General features: G+C 43.1%; 1 protein-coding gene across 38 annotated transcripts in view; it reads right to left on the reverse strand.

Moving 5' to 3' along the window:
- KCNMA1 (potassium calcium-activated channel subfamily M alpha 1) overlaps nucleotides 1–23,383 on the reverse strand; it is a 736,361-nt gene that overhangs the window by 281,433 nt on the left and 431,545 nt on the right. For all 38 annotated transcript variants that reach the window (XM_040485497.1, XM_040485500.1, XM_040485499.1 and 35 more), the window contains exons 4-5: nucleotides 19,689–19,782; nucleotides 18,720–18,831 (exon numbers count right to left, since the gene is read on the reverse strand). In XM_040485497.1, coding sequence (XP_040341431.1) covers nucleotides 18,720–18,831; nucleotides 19,689–19,782 — 206 coding nt within the window. The remainder of the gene's footprint in view (nucleotides 1–18,719; nucleotides 18,832–19,688; nucleotides 19,783–23,383) is intronic.

A 23,383-nucleotide genomic window follows, 5' to 3' on the forward strand; every position in this document is an offset into this window, starting at 1 on the left:
TCAATAGTATTTTCCTGGACCACTTTCTATTGTCAGGAAATAAAATGGACAGGGAGTTTTGTTGTTTTCTGACCACAGTATAGAGATCCATCTACGTTTTGATCAAGATTAAAAACTGGGCAGGTCCACACCAAATGAGAAAAACTGGGAATTTTTTTTTCTAAGTCTTTCTAATCTGTAAGGAAGCTATCCAAAAATCCACGGGTCCTCTCCAATGGGCAAGGAATGAGAAAGCGAATTAGCAGAAAGTTTTTGAGCACTAGAGACTAGGCAAATTGACTTCAAGAAAGTGGAGAAATCACTCCATCTATGTTGATTTTCCAATCTGTAAATAGGGAATATTTGTGTGTGTGTGTGTGTGTGTGTGTGTGTGTGTGTGTGTGTGTGTTTAAATAGGGAATATTTGAAAGATGCTTGTGATGTTTGGAAGGTGTAGTCTAGAAACCCCCAATTAACTTTAGAGCGCTTTGCATACATTGATTAGATGGGCCGTGAGGTTCTTATTTACTACACAGTCATGACTCATCCTTCGAAGATCTGACCTGCTGAACATAATGACCTTGTCTTTGTGCTGGTGACTAATCATCATTAGGACGGCCAAGAGAGGCTAGCCATACCAATTCTGCCTTCCAAAAGAAGTACAAAAATTATTATTCCTGTTCTATAGATTTAGGGATTAAGTCTCATAAGGAGAACTCTTTAAAAATTATCAAAGAAGGAAGCTCCAGAGATCTAATCACCCTCTTGTAAAACATACCCTCCTTCACTATTTTCTGTGTGGAGGATGGTACCATTAACGGGGAGATATCCAAGCCAAAAGCCAGTCATTCTAGATTTTTTCCTATACCTTCATCTTCCACATATCTATCAACCACCAAGTCTTTTAGGGTCTTCTTCCTTGATATTTCTCTTGATTTTTGCCTCTTCTCCATAACTCTGCTTCTGCCTTAATTACCACAAGTCCTTATGACTTCTTCCCTAGATTCTGAAGTGGTCTCAAGCAGTCCTGTCCTCTGTCTCGAGCCAACACCCTCCCAATTTCTCCCACAGGATGCTCTTTACACTCTTTCCTGCAGACGACAGAATTCTAGAGGATTTTCAGGGAGACACTTCCAAGATCAGACTTGCACATTTCAAATTCTGACACATAATACCCCAAGTCCTGGCAGATATGGCCCATGCCTCCTGGGGCACCTTTCCAGGGCCTTGCCCCCATCATAGCTGACTCTCAAAGTAAAAACTGCTTCTGCACCTCTCCACACGTGGTGCCTTCCCTATCTTTTCCTGGCCATTACTTACTCATCATTCAGGCCTCAACAGAAGCAACACCATCTCCATGAAGCTCTCTCATCCTTCTAGAACAGAATTGACCACTCCCTCCCTGTGCCAAGCTTATTTTTATTATACTTATTTTTTTTACATGTATCTTCTTCAGTTAGACACTAGACCAACTGAGGACAGATACTGTGTCTAATTTCTGCGTATGCCCAGTGCCTGATACAGAGCCTGGCTCAGAATAGATAAATGAATCAATCAATTAAAACTTTCATGAGACCTTTAACAATTTATCTACTTCTATAGCAGGGTTGGTAAACTATAGCCCATAGGACAAATCTGGCCTGTCACCCCTTTCTTTATTGTCTGTAAGCTAAGAATGCCTATTTTGTACATTTTTATTTTATTTTTTTAAGATTTTTTTTCAGTTTATTTATTTTGAGAGAGAGAGAGCATGAGCAGGGGATGGGCAGAGAGAGAGGGAGAGAGACAATCCCAAGCAGGCTCGACGCTGCCAGCACAGAGCCCTTGTAGGTCTCAATCTCACAAACCGTGAGATCGTGACCTGAGCAGAAATCAAGAGTCGGACACTTAACTGACTGAGCCACCCATGTGTCCTTATTTTTTATATTTTTAAATAGTTAAAACATATTATAATATTTCATGGAACAGGAACACTGTACGAAATGCCCATTTCAGTATCCATGAATAAACTGTAGAGATACAGCCATACCCCTTCTTTCACACATTGTCTATGGCTGCTTTCTTGCTACAAAGGTAGAGTTGAATGGGTGTGCTGGAGACTATATGGCCCCTAAAGCCTCAACATTTACTAGCTGACCCTTTACTGATGTTGGCTGATCCCTATACTATAGAATGGAACATGGGCACCCGTATCATTTTGTTGTTCCTTCCATTGTTCATTCAGTGGATATTTACTGAGTATCTACCATGTGTCAAGTGTTTTCCCAGGTTCTGGGGATGAAACATAGAGCCAACAAAGGTACCTGCATGATGGAACTCACAGTCTGGGCCTGCAGCAGGAGATAAAAACTAATCAAACCCTCTTACAAGTACCTTTGCTATTACAGTGCTGATGGGTGCCAAGAAATGGTACCAGGGGTAACCTCCCATCATGCACTGGTTGGTGGTTACTGTAATTATCAAACACTGTCAAATCTGTGTTCACATCCACAGCACGAGCGTGGTTCTCTTTTCTCCCTTCTCTCTTGCTTCTGCCCTGAGACTCTTCATCCTCAGCCAGCTTTTTCTCTTAAATTGACTTAACAAATTTCTACTCCCCGTGTGACATGCATCCTCTTTATAAAACCCCGGCACCAGAACAAAGCCTGGCACATGAGAGACACTCAGCCATCATCACTGAATAAATAAATGGAAGAATTAATTAATTAGTGGAAGAAATGTAGGCAAATTCCTTGGCATCCCTGGGCCTCAGTTTTTGTCGTAAGTGCAATAAAGGACAAGATGTTCCCAAGCCCTTCTAGTTTTGTGCTCTGCAATTCCTCATGTCCTTAGAGGGGGTCCCCATCTGGCTTTCTGATTCACTCACTTCTGTGGACATACGGCAGCCTCCCTCTGCCTCTGTAGCCTGATGCATCGTCTCTTGAATGACACATGCACCCTGCCCAAGGCAACACAGCCCACACCAATCCATTCCACAGATGACTGCTGACAGTGAACGAGGAGTATACCTTGGGGTTTTAGCCAAGGTCTGCTCAAGGTCTTTGGTACAAAGGATGGCCAGGCTGAACACACACCAGCAGAGAAGAGACTTGACATTGGCTTCTTAAATTGACCCATTAGAGCTAAAAATCATGAAGCTTTTCTTTCCACACCCATTTTTAAATTGCAGCTTCAACATGGGTGGCCATTGTAAAGCACATGAACACATACACACAAATTACCCCTTTTGTTGTCGTCCCTCCACACACACACAAACACATGCTACTGATCATTTTTTAAGGGTCCTGGAACATAAGGAGCTCTGAAAACCTGATTCCCGGATTACTTTGCAGCTCTTTTCCCCTCTGGAAGTAGCTGCGTCCCTTGGGTATCTAGACTCAATAGAGGTGGTCTGAACAACGCACATTTGCACCCAAGGGTCATCTGTTTCTCTTGCTCTGTTAACTGCCTGGTTCCACGGCTGCCATCGTCAGATCATTGAAGTGCTCCTTGAGCAACCACAAATGCTTCTGGGATTCCTGTTAGCCCTAGAATAACACGTTTCCTTCTTGAAAACCCTAAACTTTCCATTTGGCAACAGGACATCAGAATTCTGTTTCTCCTTGTGTTGTGGCTCTCTCCCTTCTTCCAGTTTCTTCCCATCATTTTTTTTCCCCTCATCTAGAATATTTTTTCAACTTTGCTGAGATGAAGTCCAGCCAGACAGTCAAAAAAAAAAAAATGACAGAAATGTCATAACAGAAAAAAACAGGCTTTCTCTTCCCTAAAAATGAGTTGATATAAGGAATGACAACTCGAGATAAAAATATTCACTACTTTTTTTGGCCTCTTTTCATATTATTCTGCATCTGCTAGGCGGCTTGAAAGCATATCATATGAAAAGCTCTATTATCTTCCCCAGAAATGACCTTTGGGACCCACCCAATGGCAGTCAATGGTAAGATCATACTAACTCACCTCGCAGGAGGAAGGAATGAAATACTAACACAACACTAACACAGTACACGCCTTATTTATTTATTTTTCCAACGTTTTTTGTTTTTTTTTGTTTTTTGTTTTTTGTTTTTTTGGGACAGAGAGAGACAGAGCATGAACGGGGGAGGGGCAGAGAGACAGGGAGACACAGAATCGGAAGCAGGCTCCAGGCTCTGAGCCATCAGCCCAGAGCCCGACGCGGGGCTCGAACTCATGGACCGCGAGATCGTGACCTGGCTGAAGTCGGACGCTTAACCGACTGCGCCACCCAGGCGCCCCAGTACACGCCTTATTTAAATACTGTAGTTCTGGTTCATCTATCAGAGCTGCTTTACTGGGATACATGTATTATGATCACACTCGAGTTTATTAATAAAGTTCCTATTTCTGTGTAGGTTTGACAAACATATCTATTCAGGATCTGCACATTCTTCCATTTTTCATAGCTGGCCAGCTTGACATACAAGAAGGAAAGTGACAGGTCCTTCAGTATTTGTTTCAAATCCGAAACCAATTCAAAGGACAGAAGGCACATATCCCACCAAAGGACAGAAGGCTTAAAAAGATTAGATAAACAATTGAAGAGAGTCCTTTGTTTTAGAGCAACACTCTGGAGTCAGGCTAGGGTATCTCCTTTCCTTGGCCTTCCTGGGACATCTTAGCACATGTTTAGCCTGAATACATATGCCTACTTTTTAAAATTTCTATCTATTGGCCTGACATTTGTCTTTTTCAAGCTTTCACAGATAGTCCGGGGCACCTTTTGAGGGATATGCTATCTCGAAGAGTCAAAAACAGAGCTTACATTCGCCGAGGTTCATTCACCAGGATTGAAGGAGGCAGAATTTGGGAGGACAGAAGCTTCTGTGTGTTTCATTCCTAATTTCTCCCACTAGGGGGCAGAACCACACAACAAATCTTTTCAGAAGCGTGGCCTAGAAAACGCGGTCCTGCTACAGTGAGGGACTGGAGAGAGTCTCTGAGGGCCAAGAGAATAGACATTTGGGGCAGGTCACTGTAGGGAAAGAAACGTGTGACACCTGGGTTTCCCTCAGATCCCCTCGTGCTTGCACTGGATCCCTCCTCTCCACCAGACTAGAAATACTTTTACTAAGGGAGAAGGGTGGGTAGTAAGCAAAGCTATTGCTCAAAATGAACAAAAACCAAAAATAGGAATGAGAAGTCCTGAGACAACGTGCACTTTGCTCCAAATGCAAAAACACTTGAATTTGCAAATTCAAGTTAAGTGTTTTAAGTCGCCTAAGATACTCACCCGCCATATTATGGATATTTATTGGTGAATCTGCTGTAACCTGTTTAGTGTTGTCAGCCGATGTCAGGACATACAAAGTCTTTGTAAGGATGCTGGACAATAGATGTGGTAAGTGGGAAAACAGTCTAGTATGACTGTTTCCTATAGAGAAGAATTTCTGTGTCCCAAGCAGAGAGATAATATTGCAGCCTAGACCAGTTTTTAAAGGGCAAGTCACTGTGGCCAAAGATAACTGTTCTCGAGGAGGAGGAGGGGAGGGGGGAGGAGGGGGAGGAGGGGGAGGAAAGGAGAGGAGAAGGCCCTACTGGACACTGAGGATGTGTCTACATAGCAAGAACCTGCCAAACATGATCAGCTGCTAACGTTTTAAGGGGGAAATTCACTCCCCAGCTAGAGACAGCCTTCATCTGGCAGGCTTCACTCATCTGTTATCTTCCCATCCCTGGAAACATCTGGGTTTACAAGCCAGGGTTTATAGACTTGCCCTTCCCACAACAGGGGAAAGATACCTCACTCACAGTCTAAACACCAAGCCCCGTACAGCAACTAACACGTGTACTTGTTTTAAGGTCTGTGGAATGAATGAATGAGGATGATAATAGCAGTAACAATGGTGGCTTTTAATGGAGTCTCTTCACTAGAACCGAGATTCAGGGAAGGTGAGTGAGGTGTGCAGGGAGCAAGCACCTGGAGGGGCTAGGGCTGGACCGGGACTACCTAGCAGGAATGAAAAGCTCGGGCTCTTAGATCACAAAGACCCGAGTTTGAATCCTTGCTGAAGTCACACAGCAAAGGAGACAGCTCACCTCTCAGAGCTCCAGGGTCTCTTATCTAGGGCTGTTGGGAGGATCAAATGAGACAGGCAGATAAAGAGCAAAGTCCAACACCTGCTGCACAATACTAGGTAGCTCTAGAAATAACAGCAATAGTATGGGCAGAAATAGGATGTTACTTTATTACTATTACATTTCTTACTGATTTCAGAGGAAAGTTTATGCCCAGTTTATCAAAACCGATCAGTAGGGACCACGTGCAAAACACTGTGGCAGTTAGTGGAATGTAAAGGAATACATAACATAGCTGTTATTCTAGAGCAGGGATCACATCACAGACTTTCAATAAAGAGCCAGATAGTGAAGATTTTAGGCTTTGGGGACCCTAGATCTCTGGCTCACTGCCCAAGATAAGATGTAAATAAGTGGGTGTGGCTATGTCCTAATAAAACTTTAGGAAAACAGGCAATGGGCCAGCTTTGCCAGTTTCTGATCTAGTTCATCAGCCAGGACATGGACTTATAAAAATACTTTATACATGACTTATAAAAAATACAGTCAACTTTGGAAGGGAGACCATGAATGATTCAGATGATGGCGGTTTCAGAAGGGGCGAGATCGTAACTGGCTGCATTCAGGTGAGCACAGAGGATGGATGAGCATCAGTTGCTAGTCAGGGGGGTGGGGTCTACCAGAGTCATGGAGTTGGGGCATATCTGCAGCGGGGATCGGGATGGCTGGTGAGTAAGCCTGCTTGGTGACCACAGGGAAGAAATTCACCGAGAGAGGTAGAAAGGGAGGCCGCGTGAGAATATGAAAGGCAAAGATTGTGAGATTGAGTTTTGACAAAAAGGACGAATTTGTTCCGCCCCTGGTCTGGCCGTGGAAAAGTTCTGCAATCCACCCAGGAAATAATAAATGAGTGGTACCCTCTGTGAGGTGGGTTGCTAAATTCTTATCTGGCCTTAAAGACAGAAATTGAATTGAGCAGTTGTTACTTGAGAGCAAAGTGTCGTCAAACCGGTATTTGATTTTTATTTCTGGTAATACAATGTGGCTCATGAAAAATGGAGCTTTGCTCACCACCTGTCATCTGCCCTTACTTTTGCCAGCAGGCCCGGGTCCAGGCTGGGGCATCTAGGTGTCTCCAGGTAGGATGCCTGGGAAAGAGTGTTTGTTAGAATAAATTATCCTGGGGTGGAGAGGAGTCAGGCTCTATCATTCTCCAGAAAAGGGAGCTGAGAGGCTCCGTCCCGCAGGGAGGGAGGAGGTCTGGCAATAGCGTCTCAGAGCTGCTTCCCGTGTCCACTTTCTCCCTACCTGGTCTGCCAGCCAAGTCGATCCATCACGGCCCTATCTCATCGAGAAGAATCAAGGCATCTATTTTTTCAAGATGATGCAAAGGTAAATATACGTCCAGTCCTAGAGATTTAGGTTGCTTGAGAAGGCTGTTCCAATAATACCCCAGATGAAGTACAGCCATCTGGAGAGGTTTTGGCATCTATGAAAACCTACTGCTGAATTTGTTCCTTGAAGACATTCATTTTGAGATGTTATTTCCAAGTTGGCATATAACAGAGCTGTACACGTCAATGAGGATTTAGAATCCCTGCTACCTACAGAGGGCATCTTATTTAAAGCATGCCCTGACAAAGCAATATCAAGGGAATACAGTCAGAAATCTCTTACAGAGGAATAATTTCTCTAGAAGCAGTGTCAGCCAGAGCAGCTACCAGAGCAGCAATTAGCTCCCTGAAACACATCTAAACTTTCTGCGTGCCACTTTGCTGGGGCTGCCTTCCTTCAGAGCCCAGTCAAAGGGACGGAACTCAGTGAGTTCATTGCTCTTGCCACACAATAGCAATCCAGTCCCAATGCTTTTCCTAAGGCGCATGGCACCACTTAATAGCCCTCTCCACCCCAAAATAGCTCAGGCAAACAGTACTGCCCATAATCTCTAACCTGACACTATTTCAAGATGGACCAATGGTGGTAACATAGATTGTTTTTATTTATTTGGCTACTTGTATAGAATAAACCAAGAGGTTCAGAAAAAGGGGGCTGGAGAAAAGGGGAAAAGGTGTTTTAAGGCCAAAACCAAAAGTAGTTTGGAGGCTACTAAGTTATAGAAATTGTATTAACTCAGTTTAAAAAAAAAAAAATGGATTGGGTTATTTTTCTTCTAAATTTCCTTTCTTACCTAGGAGTACCAAAGAACTTTCTGTTTAGGGGGCTTTTCACCTTTTCTTAGGGGACTGGAATGGGAGGAAGCTGCACTCAGTATTTGCTCTGATTAGACAGGGCTGTTAGATTAATTTTTTGTAAGTGAAACTATAATGGCTAGTTAATTTTATAACTTGAAAGCTAGCATAATAGAACACTGAGGAACATAAACCTTGGAGGTAGAGTGCCTGGGTCCAAAGCCTGGCTCTGTCACTTACTCACTATATGACTCTTGGCAAGTTACAGAACCTCTCTAGGCCTTGGTTTCCCCATCTGGAAAATGGGGCTAAAAATGATCCTTATTTCATAGTGGTGTTTGGAAGACTAACTGGGATAATTACAAATTGTACCTGTACATGTACAAACACACATATACATACACACATGTAAAGATGTAAGATGTGAACAGATCCAACACTACCCTAGTTATGGAAGCACCTTCTCTTTCAGAGCACATACTTCTTCTCTCTCTTTCTCCATCTCCAAAGACATCTGGCCCCCAAAAGGGAAGCCACACTTTTCTTTTATTGTTATTGTTATTATTGTTATTGTTTTATTGTTATTATTTTAAATTAAACCACTAACTACAGGGAAGGGTTTACATAGAAGGCTTTGGGTTTTAGAGCATCTGTGTCCAACTGCCTCAGGTCACCTCTGGTGGTTCTCAAAGGCCCTTCCTTCTAGACCCTGGGCAATGGGACCAGGAGACTCCTTGGGGTGGTGGGGGGAAGAATGGGGAGTTTATGGTCATAGCGGCTGACTCAAGTCAAGTTATTAGATGTCAAACACCTTGTGGGAATGCAAAGTGAGCCTATCCTTACCTCTGACTAACTGCCGAGTATCCACTGACTTTGAGCCAATTTATCTCCCCTCCTCCAGCCTACTTAATCTCACTCTGATCCAGCAAAGTCCAAGACAGTCCTGTAGGGGGCACCAGAGACCTTTCCTTTCAGAGCCCAGAAGGCCATTTCAAAATGCAGCAGTAGAGTCCTGGGGAAGAAGCTGGAGCTGGAGCCAGGGCCAGAGCCTCTTTTGTGCAGTTGTTGCCTACTGAGGCCTTCAATAATGTAATCTGGATAGGGTGGTGGGGAGTCTTACTTCGATGGTGTACATCTGTACATCAGTCCTCTCCTTAAAAATCACTTCAGTAAACATTTGTTAAGCTTCCACGGTTTACAAGGGTGTCCCAGACATACAAAAAGTAAAAATTCATGGTACGTTCTATCACAAGACACAGTCTAAAAAAAAAATTGTTAATGTTCATTTACTTCTGAAGGAGAGAGAGCGAGACAGAGCACGAGCAGAGGAGGGGTAGAGAGAGACAGAGACACAGAATCGAAAGCAGGCTCCAGGCTCTGAGCTGTCAGCACAGAGTCCAATGCGGGGCTAAAAGTCACGAATGGTGAGATCACGACCTGACCTGAGCTGAAGTCGGACGCTCAACCAGCTGAGCCACCGAGGCACCTCTCTCACAAGACACATTTCTAGAGCAGTGTGGTCAGGTGGAATTCTTGTGATGATGGCAATGTTCTGTATTTGTGCTGTCCAACACCACAGCCACTAACCACACGGTGCTGGCGAATGCTTGAAATGTAGCTAGTATGAATGAGAAACAGAGCTTTGAGATTTTATTTAATTTTGATTAGTCTACATTTAAGTAGCCCAATGTTGTTAGTGGTTACCTTACTGGACATTTCAGTCCAGACTAGAAAGCCTGGCTACTTCGAATATGGTCCCCAGACTAGAAACACCAGCCTCACCTGGAAACATGTAGAAAGGCAGAATATCTGGTCCCGCCCAAACTTCCCAAATCAGAAACTGCATTCTAAGACCTCCCAGTGTTTCACATGCACATGAAGACTAGGAAGCACTCTTCTAGGGAGAAATTAACTCAACGTTCACAATTAGAAGATGTATATACATGGTTCTCAACCTTATTGCATTTTTGATGCAATGGAGAACATTAAAAAATGCTGAACCTGGGTCATATCCCCCAACCCAGAGACTCTGATTTAATTGATTGGAGGTTTGGTCTGAACATCATGAGTTTTGAAAACCTTCTGGGGGATTCTTGTGGACAGCCAAATGTATAAGCATCCCAGAATAGCCTAGGACAGTGGTTCTCAGAATTGGGTGAATATCAGGGTGGCCAGGAAGGTGTGCAAAACAAAGATTGTCAGATTAAACTCTGGGAGTTTTTGATTCATTGGGTCTGTGCTGGGTTCTAAGAATCTGCATATCTAGGAAATTTTCAGGTGGTGCTGATGCTGCTGGTATGGGAACCACACCTTGAGAACCACTGGACTAGTAATTTTAAAAGCATGGGCTCAGAAATCAGATTGAACTGGGCTGAGTCCTGGATCCACACTTACTACCTGAGAAAGTTACATAACTCGCAAACCTCAGTTCTCTAAATTGTAAAATCAGACTATAGTATTTACTCATTGGGCTGCTGTGAACATTAATTCAGATAACGTATATGAGTTGCTGAGCCCAGTGTCTGCCTTTAATAAGCAAGTAATTGTTCATTATTATCATCCTTGAAAGAAAACACACTCATTCATTCATTCATTCATTCATTCATTCAACAAGCACAAATTATGTGTCAGGCACTGTTCCAGGCACCAGGACACAGCAAAAAAACAGGACGGTCAATGTTCCTGCACAAAGGTGTCATGGAACTTGTATTCTAACTGATAATATAACACAGATGATAATACTGCTTTTATAGCACTAATTGTAAGAGCAAAAGAGAAAAACGTCAGGGAATTCATTCCAACTGGAAAAATGGGAAGGCTTTACATGGGTGGTGAAGTTAGGGCTGTGCCTTAACAGGGAGAGGGATGCCAGCCAGTGAGATGGGGCAGAAACTCACTCTGCCCTCAGCAGAAGGAACACACAGCAGGGTAGATGCAATTAGCAGCCTGGTGGACCCCTGGCGGGAATTGTAAGGGGCAGGGGAGGCTGGGAGTCAAGTCTGTGTGCCTGGGGCTGCCCATAAGGGGCTGCCTCTACTTTCTGGCCAAATCATATTTGGGGTTTTATGGTTTTGTTTTGTTTTGTTTTGTTTTAAGTTTCAATACACTGAAAATTCCTGATGTCAGGAAACAGAAACCAGGCAAAGGCTTTCACCATTGAGTACTTTTACCAAATGCAGAGGCCAGTCAACAGAAGGCTAGATATTAACCGCACCTCACTTTACCCGTTGTGGGATTCTTCAAGCAAGGGAGTGGCCCTGGGGCCAGACACCCTATGATGTAGAGGGCAATGGAAAGCCTCCTAAGACTGCAGCTGTGCCCTGAGAGAATAACGAGAGGAAAGGTGACTCCACACGCTGCTTTCCCTGGGAACACGTCATAACTTGTTGCCTCATCTGGCATTCTAAAATTCTGGTTTCTCTCCATTCTTTAAAATAAGCTCCAGAAAAAGCAAGAAAGCATGAATTCTAAGGAAAGGAAGCTTTTAAGCAGGGGGCATATAGACCTAACATGTTCCCCTCAATTGCTGCAGCCACGTGGGAAGCCCCCCCGCCCCCACCAGAGCAAATGTTTAAGAATAATGAATAGTAGGCATATCGGCTTAGTAATTCACCAGGTCCCAAGAAAAGAAGAAGAAGAAGAAGAAAAACACTACGTGGAAGTGAGGAGAGGGGGGAAGTTCTCAGGCTCCAAGCAAGATTTCCCCAAAGGTCTCCTCCCATAACAGGGTAGAAACGTATGACAAGGCAAGGGCGTGGAGGGCCCAGAATGCCTACTAGGTCTTTTGGACTCCAAAAGACTATGCAGAGCCACTGGCTCCATGATTTGGGGCAAGATACTTAACTTCTCTGAACCTCAGTTTCCTCTTCAGCAAAATAGGAGTATTAATAATAATACCGCTTTTGATGGGCAGAATAATGCCCACCCCCCCCCCAAAAAAAAACATTCATGGTAATCCTCAGAACCTGGGCATATGGTAATTTACATGGCAAAAGGTAATCACAGTAGCAGAGAAATTAAGGTTACTAACCCGCTGACCTTAATATGGGGTAAGTATCTTGGATTATCCATGTAGGACCCCAGTATAATCACAAGGGTCCTTAGAAGTAGGAGCAGGAGACAGGAGAGAGACAGTCTGAGGAAGGTGATGACAGATGGCAAGATCAGTGAGACGTGGTAAGAGGACTCAACCCAGGGCTGCTGGCTTTGAAGATGGAGGAAGGGGCCCCAAGCCAAGGAGTGTGGGTGGTCTGCGAAAGATGGAAAACGCAAGGTAAGAGAACATTCCTCTGAGCTTCCAGAAGGGAGCACAGCCCTGAAGACTCTTGTCCTTTAGCCCAGAGAGACCCAAGCTGACTTCTAATCTACATACCTGTAAGAAATAAACTTGTGTTGGGGCACCTGGGCGGCTCAGTCAGTTAAGCATCTGACTTTGGCTCAGGTCATGATCTTACAGTTCATGAGTTCAAGCCCCACATTGGGCTCTGTGCTGACAGAGCTTGGAGCCTGCTTCGGATTCTCCCTCTCTCTTTGCCCCTCACCCACTCATGCTCATTCGCTCTCTCTCTCTGTGTCTCTCTCTCAAAAATAAATAATAAAGCATTAAAAAAAAAGAAAGAAACTTGTGTTAAGCCACCCCATTTGTGGCGCTCACTTGTTACTGTAGAAAGAGGAAACAAACACATCCATCTTGCGGGGCTGTGGGGCTGATGCCTCGTGCAGGGAAGGGTGCTTTCTTCTCTAGGACGGCATTATCATTGGTGGGCACCTGCTATCCTCTGCACAGGGTAGGCTGGTCTCCTCTCCCCTTCGAAGCAGGCCACTGCTCCCCAGTTTCACCCACCACGGCAAGCCAGGCTGAGCCGGTGCATTGCAGAAGCCTCCTCGCGTTCCTCCACCCACATAAGCTCTTTCTCCTGTGAACTCCCACGGCCCTTACAGCCTGTACCTGACAATTTGGGACTTAATTATACAGCGGGCAGTGTTACTTGCTGTTGCTGCATGCGTGTTTATTTTGGTTCTAAAACTAGATTGAAACCTCAGTCTCAAACAGGAACTACGTTTTGTCCTTTTGTTGTTGTTTTTGAGGATCTGAACTTTTTTTTTTTTTTTTTAAATCCTGTTTTTATCACCTTTTGACACAAAAAAGGTACTGCCCGGGCATATATTTATAAGCAGATATCTTAAATCATTTTAATTGCCTTGTGGCTGGGCACTAACTCATTTTTCTATTTTTTATCAGAGTTCTCTCTTTCGTAGCAGTGTTTTCCAGAAGTGCTGAAGTCTAACATGGGTTAGAGGAACAGGTACGTTTATAGTTGACAGTTTTTCCACCCTGGGTTCAAAGCCTGGGGCTCCTTACCATCCCCTGATTTCATTAATCAGAGAAGAGGGGCAATGTTGGAGATCATAGTAAAACAGGGTGGCCAGACATGGTCCCCTCATCTCAGTGCTGAGTACACAGTAATCACTCAAAAAAAGCTAGCGAGATGAGTGGCCAGTGAGTGCATCATTATTTTTTCTCTCCTCTCTCCTTTTAACCACACAAAATGACCCTCAATGAAACCACATAAATAAATACACAGAGGAGGCACAGTCTGTTGACCTACCTTGGGGATACAGTTCCCCCAAAAATGAGACAGACAGAAGAGCTCTCCTCAGCATGTTATTCTAGTCTCAAAATAAAATACATCTCTCATTTCAAGGTACATTTATTTTAGTGAGGTAGGATAAGGATTTGGTGAGAGAAACAAAAATGAATAAGCTGGTGTGTGTGGGAACAGGAATTAAAATAAGCAGAGACTTGCCGCCTGCCAACGTGGATGTCCTCACATCCCGCTGCCTTATTTTTGGTTCCATTCTGGTTTGTTTTCTTTCTTGGTGCTTTAAAATATGATAGGTAGGTTAGAAAGAGAAGCCTGGGATCATCGTGAACCCCGTCCTAGGTACATAGTATTTTACTTAAACTGCCTCACAAAATCCCCTCTGCAACCCTGTGAGGTGAGTACTGCCCATTCATTGGACAGGTGGAAAACTGAGTTTAAGACAGGTAAAACAACCTTGCTTAAGGTGACCCATTGGCCAAGCCAAGATGTGAATTGAGGTGGTAGCCCAGAGCTTGGCTCTGACCCACTCTGCTCTACTGACAGCATGTGTGGAAGCCTCTAGTCTCTCCCTCTCTCTCCGGTGGAACAGATCTGATCCCCAAGGTGCTAGGGTACCTTGGGACTCGGGAGACACCAGACAAGCTCTATGTGTTCCCCAGGTCCTAGTGACAACTCTAGAAACTGAAGGTGGGCAAGGACGAGTGGGATGGGGATGAGGAGTCATGAGGACGTGTGTTCTTAAATAAGAGCTCTTCCCCTCCCTGCCTGCCCGAAGTGAATCTCTCTCAGTAAGGAGAGATGGAGAAGTGCCAACAGAAATTAGCCAAATCAGCTCACTCACCCCAACGCAGTCCTCAAAACCCCCAATCTTTCAAGGCTAAGGACAGAGGCAGAAGAACAGCATGACTACAGACATAACATCAGATCAAATCTGGGGCAAATCACCCCTTCCACCTCTTCCAAGGCTACGCAACCTGGGACAAGAGCTATCGTCGCTGAATCTGTGTCCTTATCTGCAAAATGGGGAAAGTAACTCCCAGCTCACAGGACTTTTCTGAGAAGTAAGTGAGTTCATATATGTAAGGGGCTGATCAGAGTTCCCCGCACATGGTAGAACTGGAATTAGCTGTTATTATCAATACACCATCAAATGCACTAAGATAATACATACATAAAGTAAACCAATACAATACTATATAATATGCAACCATACATTATGATAAGAAGTCAAATGTGGTGTGCATTTTGCTCTGGCAAAGGTAAGGATGGGGGTCATAGCCCTTGTTCTGTTTTGCACCCACATGACTCCAGCTATAGCGCAGCCCCCTGTGTCATAGAGCTCAGCAGGTGTGTGCAGGAGAAATAGAACAGACTGCACTTTTCCCCAGCTTATGCCAAACCTCAACCAGTAAAGGCAGCACCCTTTCATTTTCCAGGAGGAGGGTAGCACTTCCTGAAATGCCCCCCATTTAATGGGATTATTCCTTCTACTGTATAAGCCATATCTCATGGGAATGTTCATTTTATATTTGGCAGTTCATCGGCACAATAACTGTTTCACGATGTAATAACCCATGTATTAAATCAGACACGGAAACCTCCTTGAAATATTATTCTACTGAATTCTCTTCCATAACAAGAAGACCAGTGGTGGAGCTCACCCAAGGGGCTGAGAACCACAAGCATTTCATTAAGGATGCCTTCTCCTACAAGGGGGGAAAGGTTATTTGTTGTTGGTATTTTTATTATGATTTTATAGCCCAAAAGTTTGTTGGTCTGTTTTCAGTTTCAATACACTTATGCTTCCTAACGCACTGTATAATTTGCCTATTTACTAGGCTCATTTTTTTCCTGTTCTTCCCTCACTGCAACATTATGGGGTAGGATGCTATTTTATTCACTGTTGTTTCCAAATCATCTGGAAAAGTGCCTGGCACATAGTAGGTATTAATAAATACTGTTCGATTGAAGCACATTTTAAAGGTTTAATTTTTGAAGAGAAACCATAGCAGATGCAAAAGTATATCTCATTTCTCTTCTTTTTTCTTTTTCTTCCCCTTTTCCTGTTCACTCTGGTGGATTTTTCACTAGATGAGAACACCAAGCCAAAAATCAGGATTAAATCATTCCCAAGAAGGCATGAATTTTTAAAACATCCAAGTTCTCCTGACACAAAGATGCTTTTAGTCTCACAAGGAGACTTGGCTCTATACCCTTACCCTGGGGTGAGATCTGCTCGCTGCACAGGAGGGTGTCTCCACCAGTCATGAAGGACTATCCTCAGTCACCTAGGACCACAAGGGACCAAGAGAGAATGGAACTGGACATAAAATTCCAACTCATGAAGTGTGGGGACTAGATGATAATTTAAGTCCAAACCTCCCATTTTTCAGAAGGGAAAACTGAGGGTCCAGAAGCAAAGTGGTTGTTCCAGTGTACAGAGTAATTAGAAGAGAAGAGAAGAGAAGGCAGGAAGAGAAGGCAGATTCCTTTCCCTCCTCCCTCCCTCCCTCTCTCCCTCCTTCTCTCTCCCTTCCTCTGTTCTTGCCTCTTCTCCTTCCTTCTTTCTCTGTCTGTCTGGAGTTTTTCAGGGTCTGTGCACGCTCACGGGTACATGGGTACATGTGTGTGCGTGTGTGCACACATGCGTGTGTATACTCTTTGCAACAGGATGGTCTAGGATGAACCATGGTTAGCAACCCATATGTAATTTTGACTCAGGAATGTTGATGGTTTGATTTCACCAATTTCCCAGTCCTTCCCAACAACCTAGATGCCAAATTTCTCATGAACAATGCAAGAATCCTAGAGACATTCTGAGCTGAAAGTACCTGAGAAATCATCTAACCTAACCTTTATTTTACAGATTATAAACAACAGGCTGAGTGAAAGAAAAGTGAGCTCCCCAGGTCACAAAGCCAGTTAACAGTCAAGCTGAGGTAGCTGGGACCCTCAGTACCAGAGCATATTCAGGTTACTTCTCAGATTTGTGAGTGGCTCTGATGGTTTCATCAAGCTGGCTGGAAAACCCAATCTAAGCAAGCAGGTTTCAAATCAAGGATGATGACTTTTCCATTGAGTGAATGAATACAATTCTAATGTGAAAATCCGTCCAAAATAGAATCCTTATGGGATATACACACATAGATACACACAGATATGTGTGTATGTGATTATTGCATACATCATATACAAAGGGTGCTTCTTTTTTTAAATACTTGAGATGAGGCATGTAATAAATTCACAATGCTAGCAAGGACATCAAAAACATACTGCTAGTGGAAGCATATCTTGACACAACATTTCTGAAAAGTGAACCATCAATTTCTGTACAAACTAAAATATATGCATGCTTTGATTCAGCAATTACTCTTCCAGGAACCTAGAACCATCTAGAGAAATAAAATTGCACAGATGTGTGGATGAGGGTGTTTATTAAAACATTGTTTACAGTGCAAAAAGAAAATAATCAGGTGGTCCATCATTAGGGCTGTGTCCAAATGAACTGCAATACAACAATTTGTAGAATTCTGTGTAACTCTAATAAAATGAATTATTACAGAGCTGAAGGGATGTCCATCATTTATTTGCTAGTGAGAAAACCAAATTCCAGTGCAATGTCATGGACACACGTATTTGTACAAAGACCACCTCCTCTACAACATATATATGTACACATCCATGTTTGTAGCAATGGGGCATGAAGGAAAGATATGGAAGTCTATGAACACTGAGCATCCCAGGGAGAAGGCAGTGAGAACGGGGAAGACATGATTGATATTTCCTTTATACATCATTAAATGTTTATACTGAATGTAATATGCATAAAACCTTGGTTTGCGAGCATAATTCATTCCAGAAACACACTTGTAATCCAAAGCATTTGTATATCAAAGAAAATTTCAAGAACCGTTGGTTCAGTTGTGATCGTGTGACATTCAGCCTCACATACGACTCATATTGCAAGGCATCGCTCGTTTATCAAGTTAAAATTTCTTAGAAATGTTTGCTTGTCTTGCGGAACACTCGCAGAACAGGTTACTTGCAATCCAAGGTTTTATTTCTATTACTTTGAAAAAAAATTGAGGTAACACCAAAAATTTCTAAAAATACAGATTGGACGCACAAGTAGTCCTCTGAATCCTGTTTCAGCCTCCCTTTCCCCCAGTAGACCTACAGCAGCAGGAACATTCTGAGAGAATTATTCAGTGCAACAAAGAGAAGCTCAAAGCTGTCTCTCTATGCCTCTGGCTGCCATGACCATCCTGGAGCTAACTACTTCTCCTGCCAAACTGTCTTGCTCGTAATGCAGGAAGTCACCTGCCAGGGACAGACAGGAAGGGACATGTTGAGCAGATACGGGAAGTAAGATGTGAACACAGCACCAGCAACAGCCCCTCCTTTAGCACGGGAGGGGAGCTCCACCTCCTTCAAGGAGACAGTGGCTCGAGACGCCTTCCTGTACGCTGTCCCACAGAGGAACTCTTAGCTCTAGATAAACCAGGCAGGAACCACTCGTCATAAAACCGAGAAGCAGACAGAAGCTAACTTCGGCAGGCAGGCCTTCTGGGGCACCTGAATCAGTTACTTGGAAAGTTGGCCTCGTACCAGGCTCTTCTTTGTCCAGTTCTAACTGCAGGCTGAATGAAAATGACAGAAGCATGAAGGCAGAGGTCCTGGCTGTGACAGTGTGACCCGTAGGCTTCAACAATGAGAAAACTGCCTTACCTGAAGCACTCACTGCGCGAATCCTCCTGGGCTAGTGCTCTGAAGAGAACTGTCCTCACTAACCCCCCAAACTCCAAGAGTTGTGCACATTCACACAAAACTTTCTTTCCGTGGGGACAGCCCAGGCCTCTGATCCACCACAGTTCGGGAACCAGTAAGAAGAAAGGAGGAGAGACTGACTTACCAAGCCAACTTCTGTTTAAGTACACAGACACAAACACTGGGGGAACCGTGAAGAAATCTACCACAGAGTTCACTTCCAGCCAGAACCACAGCTTATCGTTGGCTGCAATAAACTGGGGAAAGAGAAAAGGAGACAAAAAAATGAGAAGCATGATGCTGGCATTCTAACTATGTTCTTTTGCCAAAGGCTATGTTTTGGTTTTTCATGGGGGCCTGGAGGGAGATGTTATGTCCTTCTCATATCTATACCAATCACAGGCTGTTTCTGTCCTAGAATTTGGATATACAGCCTTTTCTGGAGAGTGACTGTAGATTATGTTAACCTTGGAGAAATACCCAGCAATCTATTTTCCTATGGTTTTCAATAGTGTCATCGGAAAGTTTGAGTGGTCTCATCTTTGTTAGACTCCAACGTAAATATAACTGTAAATAAGGCATATACGTATGCATCCACTCACACATGCACATGTGTACACACATGCACACACAATCTCTGTGATACACACTCTATGCAGCCACCCCCACCCCCGCCATCGCTGTAAACAGGCTCCAGTATAAATGCCCAAGTCCCAAATTCGGCCAATCTACCCCCTTGATTCAGTCCTCACACCTGTTCTCTTAGGATTCAGTTAAGCGAACCCTGATAAACATAATTTTAAGAGAAGTTTTTTTGTTCCTATTAAAGGCAACAATGCATTCGTATTTAGAGAGATGAGAAACAGTAGGCCAGCAAAGGCAAAATAGTTATTTCAATCCCTGTTTCTCCTCCTTGGAACAAGATTTTAACATGCACTTCAGAAAATGCTGAGTTGAGGAAAGGTCTCTGTCAGAGACTGAAAATCACAGCGCAGGTCTGTTGTCTCCCCCGGAAACACTGGGCTTCATCTCTGCGAGAACAGATGCTGGTGAAGGATGGTCCCTGGGTCCAAGATGCCCCATTATGATACCGGGTGGCACTGATCAGACTTACCCTCAAGCCAAAGTAGAGAAGGAAGAACACGTTGAAAGCCATGTCGATCTGTAATGTGAAATCTTTGTAGAAATTCTGGCAGGATTCTATTGGGCTATTAGACAGGAAGAAGAAAAAGCAAGAGGTAAATGAAAAGCATCATCAAGTCTTCCACAATACTGTGTAGCAGTGGTGCTCGGGGTAGAGGACAAAATGAATATTCGTTAACTAAAACATTTGGTCTTTCTACCCTCTGTGATAATCAAGCAAGCATTGCCAAGGGGTCTTTTCATTCAACCATTCAGTCTTTTGTTCTTTTGTTTTTGCAATTATATATATATATATATATTACTTTTTACCATCATTCAACAGGTGAGCTAAGAATCTAAAAAGGATCATGCAGACACCTTGGAGGAAGGACAAGCAAGAGAGACCATCAAATTCCTTAATTTCATATTAACCCTTAAAGAACTGACTTCTTTCTTTAAGAGGACACGTACCAAAGCTAAAAATAGTCCCTCACACCCTCAAGCACACTGGAAGTGGAGCCCATTTTCAGTGAAACACAGTGGCTATATTTTAGACCTCTTTAATGCCATCAGTTGATTAATAATAAAGGACCCAGGAGCATCTCAGGAAAGCTGTGGAAGAGAGGATCCTGGTTGATGTTCTGGCTAGACTAAGTATGGACTTTAAGTGCAGCACTCGGATCTGGAGAAAGAAGCATTGCCTAACCGGTAAAGTTCAAGACCCTTAAACCAAAATGTTGAAGCAGTACTCTAAGGGTTAATTTCTTTTCTTTTCTTTTTTTTTTTTTTTTTTTTGGCATGCAAGTTAATTGGCTTTGTGTGTGTCAAGCAGCCAATGCGAACCCCCAGCACACTCTACTTTGTTCAAGAGTACACAGTTTAAAACAGTACTACTATACAAACTGGTACATGGCTTCCATGTGCTTTCCCGCATCAAACTGATCAGAGGATCAGTGTGTGAAAAGTCCCAAGTTTGGGGCTGAGTGGGAAGCAGGAAAGCCTCATAAGTATCTCAAAGCTGTAAATGAAAATTCATAGTATACTCTTATCAGTAAGCAAATGGTAACACTCAGGCCAGGAATATAAAGAAAGTGAGGGGAGGGAAAGGGGAGGAAGGATGGGGAGAAGCAAAATACCTTCCCTGGATGGGAAGCAACATGGACCTCCGGGCCAGGAGAGGGCCCCCTTGAGAAGTGCAGGATGTCGGATTTCTGAGTACCACCATTTTGGAAATCACTGTAGGCAATACCAGTTAGTATAGTTGTACTTCTGCAAGGGCAATGCTTGGTTGTTCAACAGGCATTATGGGAATGCACAGTGGGTCAGTCTATGGGACTCTCCAATCATATTACATGCACTGGATTTATCCATTCTTCATCTCTATTACAAGTCAAACATGCCCTTGGTCATCTCCCAAATCACAAATAGGCGGAAAAACCTCCAGACAAGCATTAAGAGTTATCTACACTTGCATTTACCAACTACGCAGACTGAACAAAGAGCAAACACTGAAAAACAGTTCTTTTACAAAGGAAATGACAACTCCTAGGTTTTCACTAAGGTGGGGAAGTGGGAGGGGAGACAGCATGGACTTTGCTTAGTCCAATGCTGAAAGGAGGCAGAAGCACAAAAAGCCAAACCATTGCTATTTGCCTCCTCCCTTACACAGGTATTAATTTAAATTAAAAAAAAAATCCAGGCCTAGAGTTAGTAAGTGACATTTCTGCAATTCCCAAGCCATGACAGTGTTTTGTTTCATTTCAAAAACAAGACCCATAAGGTTCAAAGGTGTCAGAGTTCTTAGCTACTCGAGTTGCAGTGAAAAGAAGTACATGAACTAGGTTGACCAGAAATCCACTGTAGATTGCAAGGGATAAAGAGACAATGCATCTCTGTGCTACATAAGCCACTGGTATGATATGCTACTGAAGAATGAATGAGGTGTGTGTGTGTGTGTGTGTGTGTGTGTGTGTGTGTGTGTATAAGAGAGTGAGCAAGAGAATGAGGGTGGGCAGCTCCATTCGTAAATACTGCACTTCAGCTTTTACTTGTACCAGCAGTGACTTAGCTGTGGAAATTCATGTGCATCAAGATTAATAGTCATAGTCAAAGGGACAGAGAGAAACTCTTTGCTCCCAAGTCTATCATGGAAAACCCACTATCACTTCACCAAGGCCAAACAATAACCTTACAATTGCCTACACAATAGTTTTCGGTGGCCTATTTGGGGCTCCTGTGAATTTTCTAGCTCCTGTTAATGCCATGGCCTTTGTGGTTAATTTGGTAGTAACCTTAAAGTGTATCTAATAGGGAAAACATTTGTTAGGCTGTGGAAGAGAATGGGAGTGGGGGGAAAGATGTTAGCTCAATGCCATTGAGGATATTTTGGCTCAGTATAAATAGAAGCAGAACTATAAGGAATCAGACTAGACTGTAGCAACTTCTTTCCATTGATCCTTTCCTTCCTTGTCATTTCTGTTGTCCCCTCCTATATTGTCCATACCCAATGGCAACAATGAGAGGGCTTGATGCTAAAGGACACAGTGTTGAAAAATATACCTCAACAGCATCCCTAATTTACAGAAGACAATGTTGAAACCATATTAAACCTTTTCTTTTGTACTTCTTTCAAACATTCAGACCTGATTTAATCGTTGCTTCACATTGTTCCTTGAGTCCTAGACTTTGAGCTGCAGCAAGAAAAGGAGCAAATTATGCAGCTTTTTCTCTGGCTGGAACTCACCAATGATATGAGCATATTCTGCTAAGATGAAAGAGAAGCAGAAAACTCTGGGATAAAAGAGGGCCAGCCTCTGGGACCCCTGTAGGACCAAAGTGATCAGAAAATCTGTTTTCTATCACTTTTAGCTCTTTCCTGCTTACATGAGAGCCCAAGGAGAAATGTCCTGCCTAGTTTTCTCAAGTGGCAGTAGAACCCTTTATCAGGATCCCCTCTGAGTTAAATCCTCCGAGTGCCTGCAGTCCACAAACTCCAACAATCAGAGACCACAGAGTGGAGATTCTAAAGCTCCATCATTTCATTCCCCAAATGGAAACAACCCATGGAGAAGTTCATTGATCTTATAAAAAGAAAATACATAATTCAACAATAAAAGGGTTGGCCATATCAACGAGGATTTATTTTCCTCCCAAAGAGATTTTTATCTAAATGATTAATGCTCATTGTAGGATAGAAAATGAAACACAAACTCTTCTTCCTTCCTATGTAAAATAAGAGAGTTCCTTGTCTAGACACACAGAAGTTTCAAGAGCTAGAAAACAAATCGCTTTGTTTTTAACACAAAAGAAACTCTGAATTACACACTTAAATTTGGATTGGCATTCTGATGAGGCATGACCACATCAGAATAGGTTTTATGTGGATATATGTTGCCAATAAAAAAACAAAGTGGAGTTTTAAGAACTTAAATAAGTATACTGGTTCTGATCGTGGTAGTAGAAAATGGACTTTCCCTAAATTATTCCTGGTTAACTAATGACTTATCAATTAGATGATACAAGGTAGTTGGTAAGCTGATGGACTCTTCATTTTTAGACTCCCACAGTCCATGGATCAAAGGTGATACTAAAACCTTAGGCAAGCTTAGCATTTTGACCAGGACTCTGTGATTGGGACACCTTCAAAAGAATCTCAATAAAGACCTGCTTCTTTTATTTAAATGTTCA

Source organism: Herpailurus yagouaroundi, unplaced genomic scaffold (genome assembly GCF_014898765.1).
Source record: "Herpailurus yagouaroundi ecotype Mexico unplaced genomic scaffold, PumYag 163, whole genome shotgun sequence".
NCBI classification, from domain to species: domain Eukaryota; kingdom Metazoa; phylum Chordata; class Mammalia; order Carnivora; family Felidae; genus Herpailurus; species Herpailurus yagouaroundi.